Below are 19,262 nucleotides of genomic sequence, written 5' to 3'. Positions count from 1 at the left end.
CCTCTATAAACAAGGAGGGTTCATCATCCTACATAATACAATCACAATAGGGATCAGTATCATTCAATAAGCTGCACCAATTCGTCCTCAACCTTTCTTGTGTAAATTCAAAGCTTGTATTGCACAAAAACTAAGTCATTGAAGCATTGTTGAGTCAATTTATTATACTACAAGGTTGAGACAAAATTCAAAGTGCTAGCTTTCGTAGATTTAGGGTATTTCCACCAAAATCATCCCACCAAGAACTTCCAAATAAGATATTCAATAGTTGTAAACAAAGAATATTTTATTAATAATTGCAATTTGTAACTTGTAAGATATAGGACTTCAATTTTTCTTACCTAGTATCTAGGTGGATCTTCCTCTAGTAGCAAGGGGCGATGAAAAGAACCTCCCCTTAACTTACTTATAATTCTACAACTCTAAAATGATGAGGTCTCCCCCCTCAACCTCGAGTGTCATCCTCTCAATAAATGTTGAGAGTCCCTCCATAACCTCGCTATTAGTCTTTGTGAAGCTTTCAAAGAAAATTCTAGGGTGTTGAGGAAGCACCCTATTGTATGAATAAGTTGGTGTAGTTGTTCCAACTCCTATCAAAGCATAATAGTTTTGAACGGTCCCTTCAGCTCTATCCATGACCCTATAAATCATATATGTACCTATTGGGTTTTGCTCCATATCCACTAAGCACAAAACCCTCACCAATAGCTCCATTATCTACAAAGTACAAACATATCAAAGTTACAATGAAACTATTTCAAAATTTAGAAATAAAGGATTTAGTTTGAATTTTAAATTGAAGATGGAAATTATCTTGACAACCTCTATAGCTCTCTTGGAAAAGACATCGTCAAAAACTATCTTTGCAATCCTCTCTCAGTTGGCCTTCTTTGAATATGTTGAGTCTAGCCACGCTTCACTCACAAATATTTGCTTCATGGATTTCAATTAACTAAAAATATTTTGAAACATTAGAAAATCACTTGAATGTGGTTATAAATATATTTTGTTATGTTCCTTGCTTCATGGATTTCAATTAACTAAAAATATTTTGAAACATTAGAAAATCACTTGAATGTGGTTATAAATATATTTTGTTATGTTCCTTGCATTTTCTACAGTCAATCTCACCTGACCAATTTTGCCTAATTCCTTCAAATGAAATTCAAGGCAATGGGTTGCACAAGGGGTCCAAAAAAGTGTCAAATGCCTCTCTTGGAGAAATCTTCCAGCTGTCACATGTGTCATTGCATTCTCAATCACAACTCACACAACACTTTGTACGCCCACCACTTAAACTGCCTCCTTCAACATCAAGCTCAAAGTTTTTAAGTTATTTATTTTGTTGGAAGCATCAATGGGCTTCAAGAAAATCACCTCCCCATTTGAAGCCACTAAAAAATTTATGAGGGTGTAGTTCCTTCCATCCATCCACCCATTCGAAAGAATTATGCATCTAAACTTTCAGCATTGCTTCTTTCAATCTTCCACAATTGTTTTTTTCTAGAATAGCATCTTGGAACATTATCCCACTTAACTCTTTTAGAGAGGACGCCTTGTACCCTTTCTCTACAATTATCAATACTATCACCAAATACTCCCAATATGGACTCTTTTCCACATTGAGGGATCGTTGGTTGGTGATACCAAAATTCGATGCATGCCTTATGTTGGTGTTGGAAATAAGCCAAACCCGGACCGACGATGGACTGGTCCAAGAGGGGCCAGTAGCTCAGTGGTAGAGCACTCCAGCAGCGTATGGAAGGTCCTAGGTTCGAGTCCTAGCTGGTCCATGTCTCAACATGGTATCAGAGCCAGGTCCAAGCTAGGAGCCCCAAGCACATGAGAGGTGTGGCTTAAGGGGAGGTGTTGGTGTTGGAAATAAGCCACACACAGACCGACGATGGACTGGTCCAAGAGGGGCCAGTAGCTCAGTGATAGAGCACTCCAGCAGCGTATGGAAGGTCCTAGGTTCAAGTCCTAGCTGGTCCATGTCTCAACACCTTATCTGTTTCTTTGTGTGCCTCCTTTCTCCACCCTATATCTTGCAAAGATGGTTGTGCTCAAACAATGTTTCTACGACCTTTATACATGCCTTGGAATCACAATAGGAATCCCTGGAAGATGGTACTTTTGAGACAATTGATGCCTCCACTAAGCTTCCTCATGCACTAGCTATAAATCACACTCCCCATTATTGGTCCCATTATAGCATGTTTCCAAGCCAAGTCACAACTTCAAAGGGTTTTAGTTCCAACAATACTGCTTCCAATTGCTAAGTTTGAACCTAATCCAAAGTCGGATGCCATTATTAACCTAGCACATTAATAAAAACAAAAACAAGAGTCTTTAAAAAATACAAAAAAAATAATACGAATTTTTTATTAAAATCATGTAAGATTTAAATGCAATTGAAAAATTGAAATGTTTTAACCTATATTTAAAAGAAAAAGAAAAAAAAAATTTTAAAAATCTAAAATTCAAATAAATCTATGTAACTGTAAATCAAAAACAAAATTACATAAATTGAACTCAATGCAATAAAAATTGTAAATTTACATCCTTAAAAAATTAGAAATAATTTATAAATTCATAAACTTGGAAAAAAAAGAAAAAAATCATGTAAAAAAACATTCCAATTTGCTCTTGAATGCTATTGTGTGTTTACAACATGGTCGAATAGGACTCATAAAGGCAGAAATCTGCATTTTTCATGCTTTTTCCTTGAATTTTTCGATGGATTTTAAGCTCAATGCAAGCATCCAATGAGTACTCACTAATTAAAACCGTGTGAATCAACTTTGCAAAAACTCGCAGCGGGGAATTTTTGACAAGTACTCGCCAAGTCTGTAATGTCCCCATTTTTGGGTTCTCAATGTGTGACAGTCTTATCAAAAGGTTATTTGATGTTACCAGTGAGTTCAAATAGTCTAGAGGCTTGTATGTACTTTCTGAAATTATTACCAACTTCTGATGTGTTCTACAAGATTCTTGGAGAGAGAGTCAATTTATATTATTCATCATCAGTATCGCTCCAACGCAGTCAGTCTTCGATTTTAATGCTTTTCAACAAATTCTGCAACTCAGGTTTATTAATGAGCAATAATTTTATTTTTACTTAATAACTTCTTGGCCATTTGGAGGAAAAAGCAGGATGTCTCGCCTATAGCTCATGAGTTATCAAAAAGATTATTTGAGCACAAAATTGAGAAGATTAAAAACTAGTTGACTGAAAACAAATTGATTTCAATGGGTTTATAGGTTACAAGACCTCCTAAATAAGCAAAAACTAAATGAGAAGAAAGCAACATTGTTTTACAGGCTTCGTCGACTGATCATGTATGTGGGATCAATAAAAAGGGTGAATTATTGCAGCCAAGTGATGTTGAGAACACAAAAAAAAATTGAGACTAGAGCTTAAGGAAAATGCCTCAAGAAAGATGTATGACAAAGTCCAAAAATGCCTCCATCAAAGTGCATGTATCTTCATATGATGAGGATGTGTTTAACAAAGAATATAAAACAATAGCCTTGGTTATATCTCATAAATACAGGTACCATCCTTCAGAAACTGACCCTGACCTTTTTATCTTAAGTCTCTTTGAATGTTGCCACCACAATGTTACCATCTATTTTACCAAATAATAACGTTATATTTCTGGTTTTATCTCATAAATACAGGTAAAGATGGCAGTGGTATAAGTAGAATACGTTATTGTGTGTGTAAAAGAGAATAAAATAGTCAATAAGCTAAACTTTATAAAATAGCATGATGAGAAAAGAACAGATAATAACAAAACAAATGAAAGAATTGTCACTTTCATTATTTAATCGTTGTCATTTTCTTTTTCATTGCAATAATGCAACTACATTATAATATTGGATCATTACTTAAAATTGGCATTTCCTTCATCAATAAAACTAAAAACTAAAAAGCATATAAAGGATGTAAATTATACAACCGACTACAGAAATTTTTGAGAATGAAATTTTTGAGAATGTGCTTCCAAACAAATGAAAATAGAGATGGAGTACCTAATTCAACAGTTGAAGAAGATAACTCTTTCACAAACTTTGCAATGCGTGTTGAATCTGTTGATCTGGCACCAGAGTTTGATTTCTGGAATTCGGTGGCTTTATAATCTTCATTATTAAAAGATGGAGCTGATTTTTCTTCAGTTGCATAACTTGTTGCACTGCCATCACTGTGAGAATCTCTCTATAACAATACATTTAAAGAAACTCAGAAAAAAGCTAAGCCCAACCATAAAACTAATCAGACTCTATGCTGAAACTAACAGGGTGCAAAGACAATAATTGAAACATTCTATGCAACACTCTTGGCACTCAGTTCTACTAAAGCCTCATAGCAAGCCAGGCTTAACAAAAATGAACAGATAAAAATAAGATCTAGGGATAAAAATGAAAACCTTGGCTGCCCCCTCTGAACTTTGGCTTGTCCCTAATTCATTTTCTAAGCCACTTATGCCAGTGGTTGAAGTAGGTTCAGATGAATCAGCATTGACTGCATCCTCAGTTTTTCGGCTCAAAAGAACTTTACCAGGAAAACTGCGCCCTTTAAGCAATCTATAGAACCAACATAAAAATATTTATATGCAAATGGAGAGTGTACAATAAATATACCAAACTCATACACAATAATTGAATGATGTTTGAAGGAAAAACAAAGGAAATATATAATAATATAATTTATCTCCAACTTGTGTGACATCTAAATTGGATTGATCAAAAAAGGAAATGCATCATAGTAGAACCAGAATCCAGTCCCTCTAATTCGATTCAAGAATTAAGTAAGCAGCCTGATTTCTCATGGTATTTAAGGAAAGTTTCTACAAACAGACTATTTGTGGTCCACAAATGTCCATTTCCTGATAGTATATTGTTGAAGATCTCAAAGGTCATTTAAAATTTAAGTCATGAACATCACTATTTGTGAGGTTCTGTGAACCCTTTAGATCAATTAAGTGTATGATCTGATTAAATACTTGTTGAGACTAATATCCTATATCCCAAATGAGGGCAACATTTCTTACTTGTGCTCTCCTTAAAAGCTAGAGATATAGGATTGCTTCATTTTGATGAGCCCTATTGTACTATAAAATTTTGAGGATCTTTGACAATTTGTAAGAAGATCTAATTGCCTCCCTTCATAGTTTGTTTTGTCATCTAAGAGGTACTCGCCTGTTTATCTTTGATAAACTGTTACCTTTGTATGGGAAGCTCTAGAAGGATCATCTAGATCAACTAGGTTGGTCATGTGTTTTTTGAAGAAAACTTGACCTGGGTGTCATGTTATACAGTTATAGATACTACAATTCTATAAAAAAATCAGGAATGGAAGAGCAGCAAGAAGAGCTTTGGTGATGGAGACAAAGAGTCATTCCCCATTTCTGCCCTCCTTGCTGCTCCTTGGTCTTCTGAATCTTCTTTATAATAGTGTGCATTAGTTTTTTTGTTAGAATTAGAATATTTCGTGTGTTTGTTTCAAAAATTGTTGTCTACTTGATTTTGGCAGTTCCATTCTGTATAGGCTGAAATCAACAAATTTGTATTTCTTCTTATTGGTAGCGTGAGACGATTAGTGGTGGTACGGTGAAATCTGACTGAATGTTCGAGATGGGATAGATTTCATTGATGCCATGGCAAACAATAACTCAGTTGGAAATGATAATTCTGGAGTGGCTAAAATATTTAGCCATGTTTTTGTGAGTGACGAAAATGTGGGGATTCCTGTAGGTTCTGGATTTGAAGTGCTTGAGCAAGAAGAAGGGCTTGTTCAAGCACAGATCGAAGCAAAAGGAAAGAAATGTAAGGCCTCAATTATCATTTCCAAGAATCCTAATGAAGCCATGAAAACTCCCATTGATAATGAGGAGCAAAGATTTCAAAAAGTTGGGATTTTCTTCAGTTTCTTGACTCTGGATGCCCTAAAATCGAGGGAAGCTATGAAAACTGTGACTGATAATGATGAACAATGATTTCAAAAAGTTGGTATTTTCTTCATTTGCTCGACTCTGGAAGTGCGACAATCGAGGAAGTTTTACGATTACTGGATAGGGATAGTTTGTGGTGGCTTGTATGTCTTGTAGATTGTTGCAAAAATGAATTATCTTTCTTTGTTTTAAAGAAAGGAAACATTCAGAAAAGAGTGACTGCAAGAAAAGTTTGGAAAGTCAATTGCTTTATGTTTAGAACTTCTTCACAAGGTCCTATCATTACGCTTGAGGATGTTGTGTTAGTCAGCTCCCATATGGATTCAGTTGTGTAATCTGCCACCACATTTGTCAATTTTACTCCCTCAAAAGTTGAAACATAGGAGGGCAATTACAGGAAAGATTGCCCTCTTATAAAGAGAAAACCTAGGAGGGCAATTACAGGAATTCAAGGGCTCTTTGGCTGCTTATGACTCTGGCCTAGATATGACTGATAAGGATTCTGAACTTAAATTGTCTTCTATTGATTTAAATAGTAGTGTTCCCAATAGTGTTGTAAACCAGGATGAATATGAGGTTATTTCAGTAGTGAATAGTAACCTAGCTAGTAATATTGCCTCATCTACTACACTCCAGAAGAAACCCCTTGAGAGCTGGGAAAATCAGGTTATTGTAATAAAAGAGGTTTGGATAGCTTAACTACAACCCTGAGAACCTTCCTAGCTCTTGCCAGGTTGTCCATCCTTCTTCTTTGGCTGAAAGTACCAGAGCCTCTCAAGTTCTGATTATTCATGAAATGGCAAGAAACCCCTCATTTTTGAAAGGCAAAAAATGCTTGTTGATCAGAGTGGTCCTTGTCCTGCAAATAGTGAAATTCAGAAGCCAGTGTAGAAATAATATGTTGATAGCAGCTAAGGTGGGGATTAAGGACCCTTATAGTAAAGGAAAAGAGTCGAATCCCCCCACCCCTACCTCATTCAATAACCCTCTTGACCCCATTTTTTATTAAGATTATCAACTGGAATGTGAGAGGGTTTGAAGCCAATGACAAAAGGTTTTTTGACAGGAATTTTTATAATGAGGTAGAATTTGGATATACTGCTACTTCAGGAAATAAGATCTATTAGTTTTGATCTAGAGTGTGCTCGCAAATATATTTGGCCTAGTGCTAGGTTTTTCTCAATCAGTCATAACAAAGGCAGGGATGGCTCCTCTATATTTGTTCACCATAAATGGACCAATTATGTTGTCAGCTCCGATTGTTCTCCCTACGGCCATCTATAAGAGGAACATAGGCATGATGTCTTCAGGGCCAAAAATGTTATTTCTAAGTTTGATAAATTCTACAAAAGGAACCAAGATTGGATCAGCCCTGGTCTCCTAAATACTTGTAACAAAGCTACTTCTATTGGGACCTTGGGTAACAAATTGGTGATCAAGCTGCTTCCCAAAGAGGGATATATCACTCAAATCAAGAATTGGAGACTCATAAAATAGTTAAATTTCCTATAAGATTGTTCCCAAAATTATCACTCTTAGGATCAAAAACACTCTTTCTATAATTGTGCCCTCCTCCAAAACTGGGTTTGCAAAGGGGAGATATTTCTAGAAAACATTACTCCTACTTGGAAAGGAATGTGATAGGCTAAGGATTCAAAGCAGAATATTGGCATGACCTTCGTAGACTTGGAAACACATATGAAATAATAGAATGGATCTTCATCCTGATGATTATAAGAGCTCTGGGATTTGGAAAGAAATTTGGCAAATATGTGCAAGTCTCTTTTGTTGATGCCTCTAATAAAGTTTGTGTCAGTGGTGAATTGTCCAACCCTTTTCCCATTGCAAAGATCCATGACATAGGGTTGTCCACTTACTCCTACAATGTTTATTTTTGCTCCAATTGCTAGTCACTATTCCCTTTTTCCAGAACAACAAAACTTTGAAAAATCAAGAAATGGACTATCTTTGTATTGTCTTGCATCTAGGTCTGAAATCTCCATCTAAGATCCTTTGCTGCTCTAATTCTCCTGCGAAGTGGTTATTCAAAATCAGTGGTCCTAAGTGGCCCTAGTAAATTAATCAGATGTTTGGGAATACCCTTTGCATTATACCCTTCTTTCAAACAAGTTTGGAAATGGGTGATGAATAAGATTTTGAGTAGCTAGCTTCTATCTCTTGCAAGAAGACTTCAAGTATGTTAGTAAACTTTATCTTCTAACATGGTATGTTACTCTTCTTGTCAAGGAAGTGACATTATGTCTCTTAAGATTTGTGCAACAAACCTGTTAAGATTGGCAGCATCTTTTTTCTCCATTGGGTCTCTCTAGCAATAAAATGGATTATCCACTCTCGTCAGTAATGTGCCATGGAAAGTTCTCCTAATGAATAGGGGAAGAGCACCAATAGCCGTCATAGCTAACTTTGCGCACCCACAGATCCTAAACGGTACATCAGATTTTGATTTTTTTTTAGTTGTCTTCGTATGCGACTTAACTGCTTATAGCTATTGATCTGGCTTCTAGGTAGTAACGATGCACTCTGTGGAATCAGTTATGCGCACAAAGGTCAAAAAGTACACATTTCAAAGTGTCGCCCGATACCTAACTAAAGATGTTCTAGTAACCGTCAACTCAAAATCGCTAGTACTTGTTGACAAATGTCCCAATAGTGGTGCACAAATGTTCCAATAGTGGTGCACAAATGGACCAATTAATTACAAAAAATGATCGGCTATTGGTACAAAACAAATTTATTATGGTGTTTTCACTATGACGGCTATTGGGGGGTCAACATGACAATAAGGTGACGGTTATTGGAACTATATTATCTATTGGTGATCTTGCCCTAAATGTGTTCTAGTTTCCCTAAACAGAAATCTAAATGGAAAAACTTATCTTTGCTAGATTTTATTTGCTCCTATTGAGGATCAATCCTAGAGGTTCCCAATTTTCGGGTCCATTTGGAAGGCATGGGAACTTGCCAAATCTACATCAAAAGAGTTGGGGATATTTCATGTTCTGAAAAGGTTTGTTGATGTATTTTTATTTTCTTACATTTAATTAATTATTTTATTGCACTAGTGCGCACCTAGGATAAGCTTACTTATGTATGTATCTACTTGGATAGCTGTTATCTTCCTTGAACAATAGTAGGCATCTTCTTAAGGAGGTAATATGCATCTAATAAAGATGTTTGTACTTTTGTACTTTGTGGAGACTTGTACTATAGCATTGTATTTTCCCCTTATATCACAATGATTGTGCACACCCATCTATTGGTGTCATATCCTATATATATACACTTATAGCTCACTCTTGAACAAGCAATCCATCTTATACTCATCTTGTACATTGCAATTGCATCTCATTCCAAAGGAAGAGTCACGTGTAGCAATTTCAATCTTCAATTTTCATGTGTAATTTGGCTTTTGTGACTTGTTTGTATTATCAAGATTTTGGATTTCGTTGCTCTATTGCTAGATTACATGGTATTAGAGGGTAGAGGTGATTCAAGGCTTTCCCATCTCCATTGAGGATCAAAGGCTTGTGTGTGCCATTGTTTTGCAAGTTCATGAAGTGAATAATGATGGAGTAGCTCTCGAAATACTTAATTGTGTCCAGAGGATCTAATATTACTAGTTTTGCCTTTTGTTCCATCTAAGACAAACTTCATAAGTGAGGTTTGCAAGAATTTGAGGAACTTAGTTTCTTGCGGGCATCCATAGGTCACTAGGTTTTTGGTGCACTTTGGACCAGCTTAAAAAATGCCATTGGGTTTGTACCACCTCGAAACCCTAGGATTGCCTATTCATTCATTCATTTTTGACAATTTTGTTTGCAAAGCTGTACAAAAACTTTCTTCTCCTTTTTGTATGGATTGTACCATTGCTGCAGCACCTCTAAGGAATGTTCTCTATGTAATCCTTACACAAGTGGCATACATAAGGTATATAAAAATTTGTTTTATGTTTTTTCTATAGTTTTTATATATCCAAGAGTTCGAGAGTACCTCGATAATGATCCCCAAAAAACACCATACCTATATAACAAGTGGCAAGACCTACACAAAAACATGTTTTAGCATGGGCCACCCAGTTCATAACCAGCCAAGGTCAACCCCGTTCAATGCAGCCTTACAAGTTTGACGATTTCCCTGACTATCACTAGTGGTATAAAAACCTACCCTCTCTAAGATTACAGCCTTTATCAAGTACCCAAGGGTGTTAAAGTAGTATTGTGCCATACAGAAAGTGGTTTTGTACCTAGAGAAGGTGATTTTCATTGATTTAGTTTTGAGGGCAAACAACAACAATATTGAGCTCTAACCTATGTTACCCCGAGTTTCCGAGATGGGGGGACGGGGGGACAGGGGGACGGGTTTCTAGGAAGGATTTTTTTTTTTGCCATTTTTGGGGACGGAGGGGACAACAAAGGGGACGGCTATATAAAAATAGGGAAAATTTAAAACATACAAGGAAATTTCAAATATATTGATATGATAACAATGTAACTTGATAGTCAAAGGGGTTGAGCTTAACTAGTTAAAACACTGGGTTCTCACTGTGGAGACCCAAGTTCAATTCCCAATAGGGACATCTAAAGTGGAATTCTAAGTTGTGACACTTGGCCTTCAATAGAATGGGGAAGGTCTTGGGTCAAATCTAATCAAACATAATAATAATAATAATAATAATTCAAAATATTGCGGCTACGGCCTATTACCTATCAAAAAAAAAACAATGTAACTTGATAAATCTAAAATTTAAATCACTTATCATATACATTATACATAATAATTGAGTTGAAATGAGAGTTAAAATTCATATTATAAATATAATTCATTGAATTTGGAATCACTGTCAACATGCATGTAAATATGAATATCAAAATGCCATATTTCTTTGGTAGATTCTTTTCTGGATATTTGTCATGAATTGTACCTCCTTTTGTGGATTACTACTCGGTGCTCCTTTTCAGCTGGTCATTATCATTTCAGTCTTTCTCTAATAAATTATAATATATTATGACAACAAAGGAAATAGTACATATTAGTGGGCGTACAATTGTTATTTATTATTTAGTTAGTGAAATTGTCTCTAAGACTGAACTTTCATCCCTTTTAACTGCAGAAATTGCAGATCAAAACAAAAACATATGACTTACCTAGAAGGATTCAGACTGAACACTTATTTCTGATAAATTATTAACCCAAAGCATGTTACTGTGAAGGTCTGACATGAAGGTCTGTTTACTTTTAGTAGATTTGAAAGGCTTTTCTCATAGGGAGAATGAAAGTTTTTCTTCAATTATCCTAATATGGGATGCATGTACTGTTACCTTTGATCAGTTTCAAAGCTGGGTGACTTTTTTTTTCAAATGAGTGTGAAATGGAGGCAGCAAGCAGTCATCCCCGGGACAGTCGGGGGACATCTGAGATGTCCCGGGCCATTCCCGAGACGGCCAGACGTCCCCCCAAGTTTCCTCTGTCATCCCCCCTAACAAGAAATGTTTCTGCAAATTTTTTTGGATTTCGAAATGGCAGGGAAACGTCCCCTGCCATCCCCCTGTCCCTGGACCAGTTTCTGTTTCTGAAACAGCTAGTATTTTGCCGGAAATGCGTCACTGGGTTTCATTGGCTCTAACAAAATATTTCATCCATTTTCCCATATTTTGTCAATTTGTATTTACTAACATCATTATTGGCATCCCTTGAACCAAGATCCTTCACCATTGGTAATTTTATTTTGGCACATGTTTGTAAGCTCCGCTCATGGGCATTTGGACTCTAATTTTCAAGCAATTTTTTATATTGGTTAATTTTTTAAGAGCTTTGCAGTGGTGCAAATGATTCACAATGTTGGTGACTGGACAATGTTGGTGACTGGATTTTCAAGAAATTGCAATTTTGAGACCTTTTGAGGTTCTGTTTGGCTCATGCAAGACCCTTTTCTAGTATCTTTATTAAAGTGTGAATTTTCCACAATTGTTGTTTCATACATCCAATATTTTTGGCCTATATTTGTAATTAACTAAGATCACATCCGCTATTGAAGATTTGGCAAATGACAATTGTACATGCACCAAGTATAAAGTGCCATCATCATATTTTGCTAAGGGGGGGATCTCTTGATTGACCGTTTGGTGGGCTTGCGCATTTTTATTTACCAAATGGTCTCTCGATTGGTCTTATGCTTGATTAATTTAAGGAGTTCATCTTTTGGTCATTTAGTTCATCATTCTCTTGTTCATTTTCACATGTGTGGCTGTAATCATTGGTGAGGAGAGATCCTAAACATGTTGAGTGGAAGGAGCTTTTGCCCTATCTCTATGGAATCATTCTAGAAACTAGTATGTATATTCCTTCATTTCATATACTAAAGCACTGATGCACAAGCTTAATTACATATTGGGGGCTTATTGCCTATTGATTGTTGAGCTAAAAGAAACAAAATTATGAAGTCTCCCTATTAGTAACCCACGAAATCATTCTTTAAATGGCTAATGATATTTTAAAAGCTTGTTAATTTTGGTTTTTCCTATCTTAATAAATGTCTGGTTTGTGGTTTAGATGAGTTGATTAGTCGTGTTTAATTTATCTTATGTAAAGTGAGTAGAATTGTTTCCTTTCTAACTAAATCATTTTTCCCAAAATGATAGAATTGAATGGTTTAATATTCTCTTTAGATTTCTGTTATGCAAGGTTAAATTTATCAAATTTTAGTCTACACTTTGGTTAGTATTGCTAGCTAAGGTTTATGGTTTCTTTGGAATGCAAAGAACAAAAATTCTTTTTGAAAATAATAAATAGGTCTTCACTAGCTTCTCAAGAAAAGTTGCCCTCCATTTGGCAGCCTTGCAAGTTAATGGACAAGTAAAGAAGACTCCTAAAGATGTTAAAAGACATTGCCCAATTTGTCTTTAATAATGTTTAAGGCCACAATTGGGGATAGGATGATTATAAGGACAAGGTGAAGTATGATAGTGATCGTTGGACGATCAAGCAAGATGGAGTCCAAGCTCCTAATTATTTTGCATTGTTTAGGGCAAATGAAGATGATGTTGGCATCACACATGACTCTCATTAGCATGAGGTTGCTCCAGTGTTCCACGGGGACGCATCCCCCCCCCTTTTTGCCCGCGTCTCGGAGACGTCCCCAGTGTTCCACGGGGACGCGTCCCCCCCCTTTTTGCCGGCGTCTCGAAGACGTCCCCAATGTTCCACGGGGACGCGTCCCCCCCCTTTTTGCCCGCGTCTCGGAGATGGGGACGTGTCCGAGACAGGGGGACAGGAACGCAACGTCCCCCGCCATCCTGCCACCAAAGCACCGTCGGAGACGGGGAGACGCCCCCCAAGGAAACGTGGAGACATGGAGACGTCCTCAAGTCTCCTTGGGAGACGTCTGCAAGTCTCCACGTCTCCTTGGGAGACGTTCGCACTTCTCTCGAGGGACAAGGAGACACCCAAACGTCTCCCGTCGCCCCACGTGAAATGCAAGTTTTGAAATTAAATTTTTTTTTAAAAGTGACATTTTTGGGGGTTAGTGGGTAACCCTAATTGGACGTGGGCCCCACCCTTTCCCCCAAAACAGCACAAAACCATGTTTTTTGTTGATTTCTCTCTCATTTTGAAAGACTGATTTTTTTTTCCAGCAAGCTGAAGAGGAGGAAAACTTGTAGAAGACTGATTGAAAGAGTGAGAAGAAGCAAGAAGAAGAGGAGGAAGAAGATTCTACTGCATTTTGCAGAGATTTTTCAAGCACAAGGTAGGGTTTTTCTTTTTTTTTTGGTTTTATTTTCAGATTTTCAATGTCATTTTTGGTTCTTTGTTTGTTACGCTTTAAATTTGTTTGTTTTTTTCCTATTCATCTCAAAATGAGATTTGATGTTGAATCTTGAGGGCAAAATGATGAATGAATCATTCATCATTTTGCTCTCAAGATTCAACATCAAATTTTATTATTTTTATTTTTATTTTTAAATTAAAAAAATTTCAATTTGGAAAATAAAATTTACAATTTATGATTTTTTAAATTTAAAAATAAAAATAAAAAATAATAAAATTTGATGTTGAATTTTGAGGGCAAAATGATGCCCTCAAGATTCAACATCAAATCTCATTTTGAGATGAATAGGAAAATAAATTTATTTGTTAAACTAGGCTGATTTTATTTTTATTTTTATTTTGTGAAATGCAGTGTCAATTTCACAATGAGCTCCCAAGGCATGAGTGAGGATGAGATGGAAATCCATTCTCATAGTGAGAATGATTCAGAATTTGAACCTGAAAAATGAGGGGGGTGACCATGGGGCTGATCCTGGAGCCCAATCTAGTTCTATGGCGAGTGCACCAGCTAGTACAGATTGCCCTTAAGAGTTGTTGGCACCGTATGCTAGGGGTCCTTTTGATCCTAAGTCTCCTCTCAAACAGTTTGCTTCAAGAATATCAATACAAGGCACATCACATTCAGGTGGGAGAACAAGGAAGTGGAAGTGCAACATTTGTGACACTGAATGGTTTGGTAGCATCAGTAGGGTGAATGCACACTTTCTTTTTTGGACATGAAAAGGTGTGAGACATTGTAAGTTTTTGGAGGAAGCTAAAAATATAAAGTACAGAATTGAGTTTAATAGGCTTTGGAGGGTTCCAGATGACACAAATATTTCAATGCCTACTACTTTGTCTGCTAGGGCAGCCCTTCAGCACAGCCAGAATCCACCACATACTTCTCATGCTTCGCAAATGGGAGGAATGATGTTTGGATCTCCATCCACTTCCACTTTCGATGCCACCAGGGCAGGGAAATGTAGGTTGCAAACACCACAGAGTAACCCCATTGCTAATATGTTTAATGTGCAGCTAAGAGATGAGATAGATGAATCCATTGGCAAGTTCTTCTTTGCCAATGGCATTCCATTTCATGTTACACGGTCTCCTTATTATAGGGAGATGATGGCTACGATGGTGAAGGGAGGAACATCTTATGTGCCACCAGGTGAGACGAAAATGAGGACCTCGATCTTGGATAAATGTTATTCCAAGATCAATATTTTTGATGGAGAAGATGAAGGCATGTTGGGTGGCATCGGGGTGCAGCATAGTTATGGATGGGTGGACGGACATTAGCCATCATCCACTCATCAACATCACGGTCACATGTGCAGAGGGCCCATACTTCCTTAGACCAATTGATTGTACAGGGCATCGCAAAGATGCTGATTTTCAGTTTAAGGTCCTCAGGGAGGCTATTGAGGAGGTCGGGCCACAAAATGTGGTCCAAGTAGTGACAGATGCAACCCATGTGTGTAGAGCAGCAGGGAGACTCATTGAGGCAGCCTATAGACACATTTGATGGACCCCATGTTGTGTGCATGCCATGAACAATGCACTCGAGGACATGGGGAAAATTGACTGGATTAGAGGAGTGGTCACCGATGCGAGAGATGTGCAGATGTCTGCAACCACCACACTTCACATGCACTCTTCAGGACCTTCGCAAAGGAGTTCTTGAAACTAGTTGAGACCAGATACGCATCCTATTTCATTCTCTTGGAGAGAATGATTGAGTTGCAAGAGGCATTGCAACTCATGGTTATGACTAATGAGTGGAATAGGTGGGTTGAGGCCAAGACAGAGCAGCGGAGAAGGGTGAAGGAGATAGTGAAGAGTGATGTGTTTTGGATTGATGCGAAATACATTGTCTCCATCATTTCTCTAGTATTCCAGGTGATCATATATGGGGATGGGGATGCACCTAACCTTGGGGAGGTGTATGAGTGCATTGACTCTATGCTTGACGAGATGAGGGTTGTTGTGCGAGTGAAGGACCCCTCTCTAGCATTCTACAATGAGCAAATCCGGCCTATCATTCAGCGTAGATGGGACAAGTTGAACACTCCTTTGCATATGGCTGCCTTTGCCTTGAATCCTAAGTGGTACAAAGCTAGACCGGGTAGAGTGACACCGATTCAGGATGATGAGGTGAAGGCGGGTTTCTTTAGGTGCATAGAGAAGATGTTTGATTCCAGAGATGTCGGCACAATTCACACTGAGTGGGGAAGAATTGCCACTCTTAGAGGTTATTCAAAACTTGGATGTTTTTCTTCATCAATGAAGTAATGGAAGGCGATGGAATAGTAGATTAGGCAAAATTGATCAGCCACTACTTGCATGAGCAGATAAAGAATTTGAAACAAAAGCAAACAAATCTTTTTATATGAGTTCATATGTTATATACTCGCTGGCAAGAATGGCAAATTCAATGGCTTATCAAGGAAGGGACCCATGGGATGTGGACCAAGACAGTTGAAAGCCCACGAGTGCTATCCGCAATTGTACTTGTATAATACTACTTACAAGTTAGTTAACGAAACCTTTACAATGCACGTAACCAGATTGTTACAAGGTGGACTCCACACAAGGTTGTTGCAAGAGGCTAGAAAGCTGATAAAGAAGTATGGAGCCTGGTATATACAATTTCCAAAATTCACTTACATCCGGGTCCAAGGGTTTTTTGATCAGCCGTATAAGTTGCCAAAGTATCCAACAATCAAGATGGTGTTGCTGGAGGTGACAAGGCAGTTGACCGCCTACGATAAAATCCAAAAGAAGAAGAAAAAGCTATCAATTGAATTTCAAATTGTCATAAGAGATTACAAAGAAGTGTGTCTGACATTGGCAACGGCAAAAAAGTGTGAAGAGGAACTCTTATTCTATCACTTGACATTCCATATGGCAAGGTCATTCTTAGACCGATACAATAAGATCGATAAGGTTGTCGGGGTGAAGCACAAGCATAAAATTCAGCTGGAGGATTACTGGGCCAATGTCGAGGACGACTTTGAGGTCAGGAAGAGAATGTTCTCCAGATTGTCCCTTGACATGATAAGATTTTGTGAAGTAATTCAAGTGTCAGATCAAGTTAAGAAAGATGAAAATGTGGTTCAACCAGAATATGAAAGTTTGAAGGATAGGTCTATTCAAGCTCCGGATTGGTCAGAGCCAAAAGTTGATGATCTGAATGTTTTAAGCAGGCCAATCCTAAAATTCACTAGGCACTAGGTTGAACAGCACATCACGAAGTTAAAGGCAAGTAATGCTCGCCTGACTTACCAGTTGATGAGAGACCTAGATTCCCATAGCAAAGCAACAGAGGGATCATCAAAAGCCCAACATGGAGAAGGGGAAATTCCACAAGAAGGAACAGAACAAAGGAAAGAGAAAAATGTTCCTAGGGAGTCACAAACAAAGAATAGAAAACAAATCCAGTCGAAGGAGCTGCAGCAAAAAAGGCCAAGGATAGAGGAAGCACAATCACCGACCAGTTCTTCTAGTGTGCACGAAGTTGAGATGTTTGCACAGGAAGATGCAAGGAGCCAGCCACTAGAAAATATTCTTGACAATGCATAAGCGCAAGATATTCTCAGCATCGGTGCTTCCCATCGACCTATTCAGCAAGAGAATCAAAGGCAAGAACTTCCTCCCAATCCAAAACAGCAAGATCAAGATAGTTTCATAGAAACAATTCTTGGAGACTTAGAGGAAGTTTCGCAGGAATAGGTGTAGATGGAAGTACAGGATCAACCAACAACCACTCTAGATTGGCTAAAGGAAAGAATGAGAAAGGAGCTAGAGGAAGATATGGATCCTGCACAAGAATTGGAAGAACTTCTGAGCAGAATAGATAAACCAATAGAGAATAAGGCAGCTAGGAAGTTTTCCAAAATTACAAGAGATGAGACAGGATCCAAAACACTACATTTAGCTGTGCCTAAGGTGGAAAAGGATAAAAGTGAAATCACGCTTGATGAATATGAGATCAGAGAAGTCAATTTGGGGTGTGCTTCCATGGCACAAGTGGTGGAAGATTTTGATGAATCTTCTTTGGCACTGAAAGAGCAAATGAAGAAGATGAAGGAAAAGAATAAGAGGCTGAAGAGCGAAAATAAGGCATTGTGTAAATATGTGTGAAACCTAAAACATCCACTCAGAGAGGAAGATCCATTCTTTGTTCTTCCCTCTTCTCTTCCCAAAGAATTTGTTGATGGTGTTGAAGAAATAAGGAGAAGAGCTCAATGTTCTAAGGAATGGGTGGAGGACGTCTTCACTTCAACTGGAAAATTTATTGATGACTTGACTCAATTCCACTGGAGAATTCATGCCATCCTGAGCAGGCTAGAGACTACGGATAGTTCATGGGAAGATGTGCATATTTATGAGGATTAGACTATTCCACGACTAAGAGCACTAATGAGGGTTCCTAGGCAAACTTTGATTGATGGGAAAGTTGTCCAAGAGAATGAAATTTATGGCTTCCCACAATGGTTTTATGTCGTCTGCACTGGGAAGGAATCCTTTGAAAGATTCAGCAAAGAGTCAACATCACCAAAGGAATCAGTCAGGAAAATTCAAGAAGAAATCCATATTGTAGTTGAAGCATTATTTGCAAGAAGATTGATTGATGAAGAGCTGACAGTTGACTTCCTAAAGGACAGGTTGCACGAGTTATTCTTTGTGGAATCCTTTTCCAAAGGACATCTAGAAAATGTTTCCTTGTTCTCTGGTACAATGCAAAAAATTCAGGAAGCGGCGCCAACTTGGGAGAAGATTTTCTCCAAGTGTGAAGAAGATATTTCCTTGCTGGAATTCGAGCTGGAGAATGTGCCAAGTGTCTCCATAGGAGAATTGGAATGAACAAGATAATGGTCGTCCATTTTTGGACGAGAATCTTTTGATCGCATGAGGACATGGTGGCGCATTCAGTATTGGAATGTTTGACCAAGTGGCGACTGGTTCAATGCATGGCAGTCGTCATGTTTAATGAGATAATGGAGCATTTATTGCATGTTGGCCGAATTTAGAGATGATGGTGCATTAATTACATAATGGGCGATTTTTTAATGTAATGGATAATTATTGTATTTTGGGCACCATTTTAAGCAAAGAGTAGTTAATTGATAATGGACATGATGCATCATTAATGATTATTCCCACTATGTGACGTCATGAACCTGGGAATTTATTGGTTAGGGTTTGCATGTGCAATCTTGGTCGTTGATCAATTTGTAATCTAAGACGTCCATTTTCCTCCTGGAGGCCTATAAAAGGGGGTCACCCCTTCATTTGTAAAGGGGGGAGATTGTATGAAATTGTTGCAATAAGCTATTGAAGTAATAAACAGTGATATATTGTTCTTTGATGGTATACACTTGTGCTATTTTGTAGCTTGCATGGTTTCACTTTCCTCACTTAAATTTATTTATTTTAAGCATTTAGATGAACAAGGTTGATTGCAGTGTTTAAGGTGAA

The 19,262-nt window shown here is 37.7% G+C and overlaps 1 protein-coding gene across 1 annotated transcript in view; it reads right to left on the bottom strand.

Moving 5' to 3' along the window:
• LOC131074660 (GTPase-activating protein GYP1) overlaps window positions 1-19,262 on the bottom strand; it is a 107,318-nt gene that overhangs the window by 62,941 nt on the left and 25,115 nt on the right. The window contains exons 2-3 of the mRNA XM_058011325.1: window positions 4,431-4,587; window positions 4,036-4,219 (exon numbers count right to left, since the gene is read on the bottom strand). Coding sequence (XP_057867308.1) covers window positions 4,036-4,219; window positions 4,431-4,587 — 341 coding nt within the window. The remainder of the gene's footprint in view (window positions 1-4,035; window positions 4,220-4,430; window positions 4,588-19,262) is intronic.

The sequence above is a fragment of the Cryptomeria japonica genome, chromosome 4, assembly GCF_030272615.1.
Source record: "Cryptomeria japonica chromosome 4, Sugi_1.0, whole genome shotgun sequence".
Taxonomy (NCBI): Eukaryota; Viridiplantae; Streptophyta; class Pinopsida; order Cupressales; family Cupressaceae; genus Cryptomeria; species Cryptomeria japonica.
The sequence above is the reverse complement of the archived record's forward strand: the minus strand, read 5'-3'. Positions and strand labels throughout refer to the sequence as shown.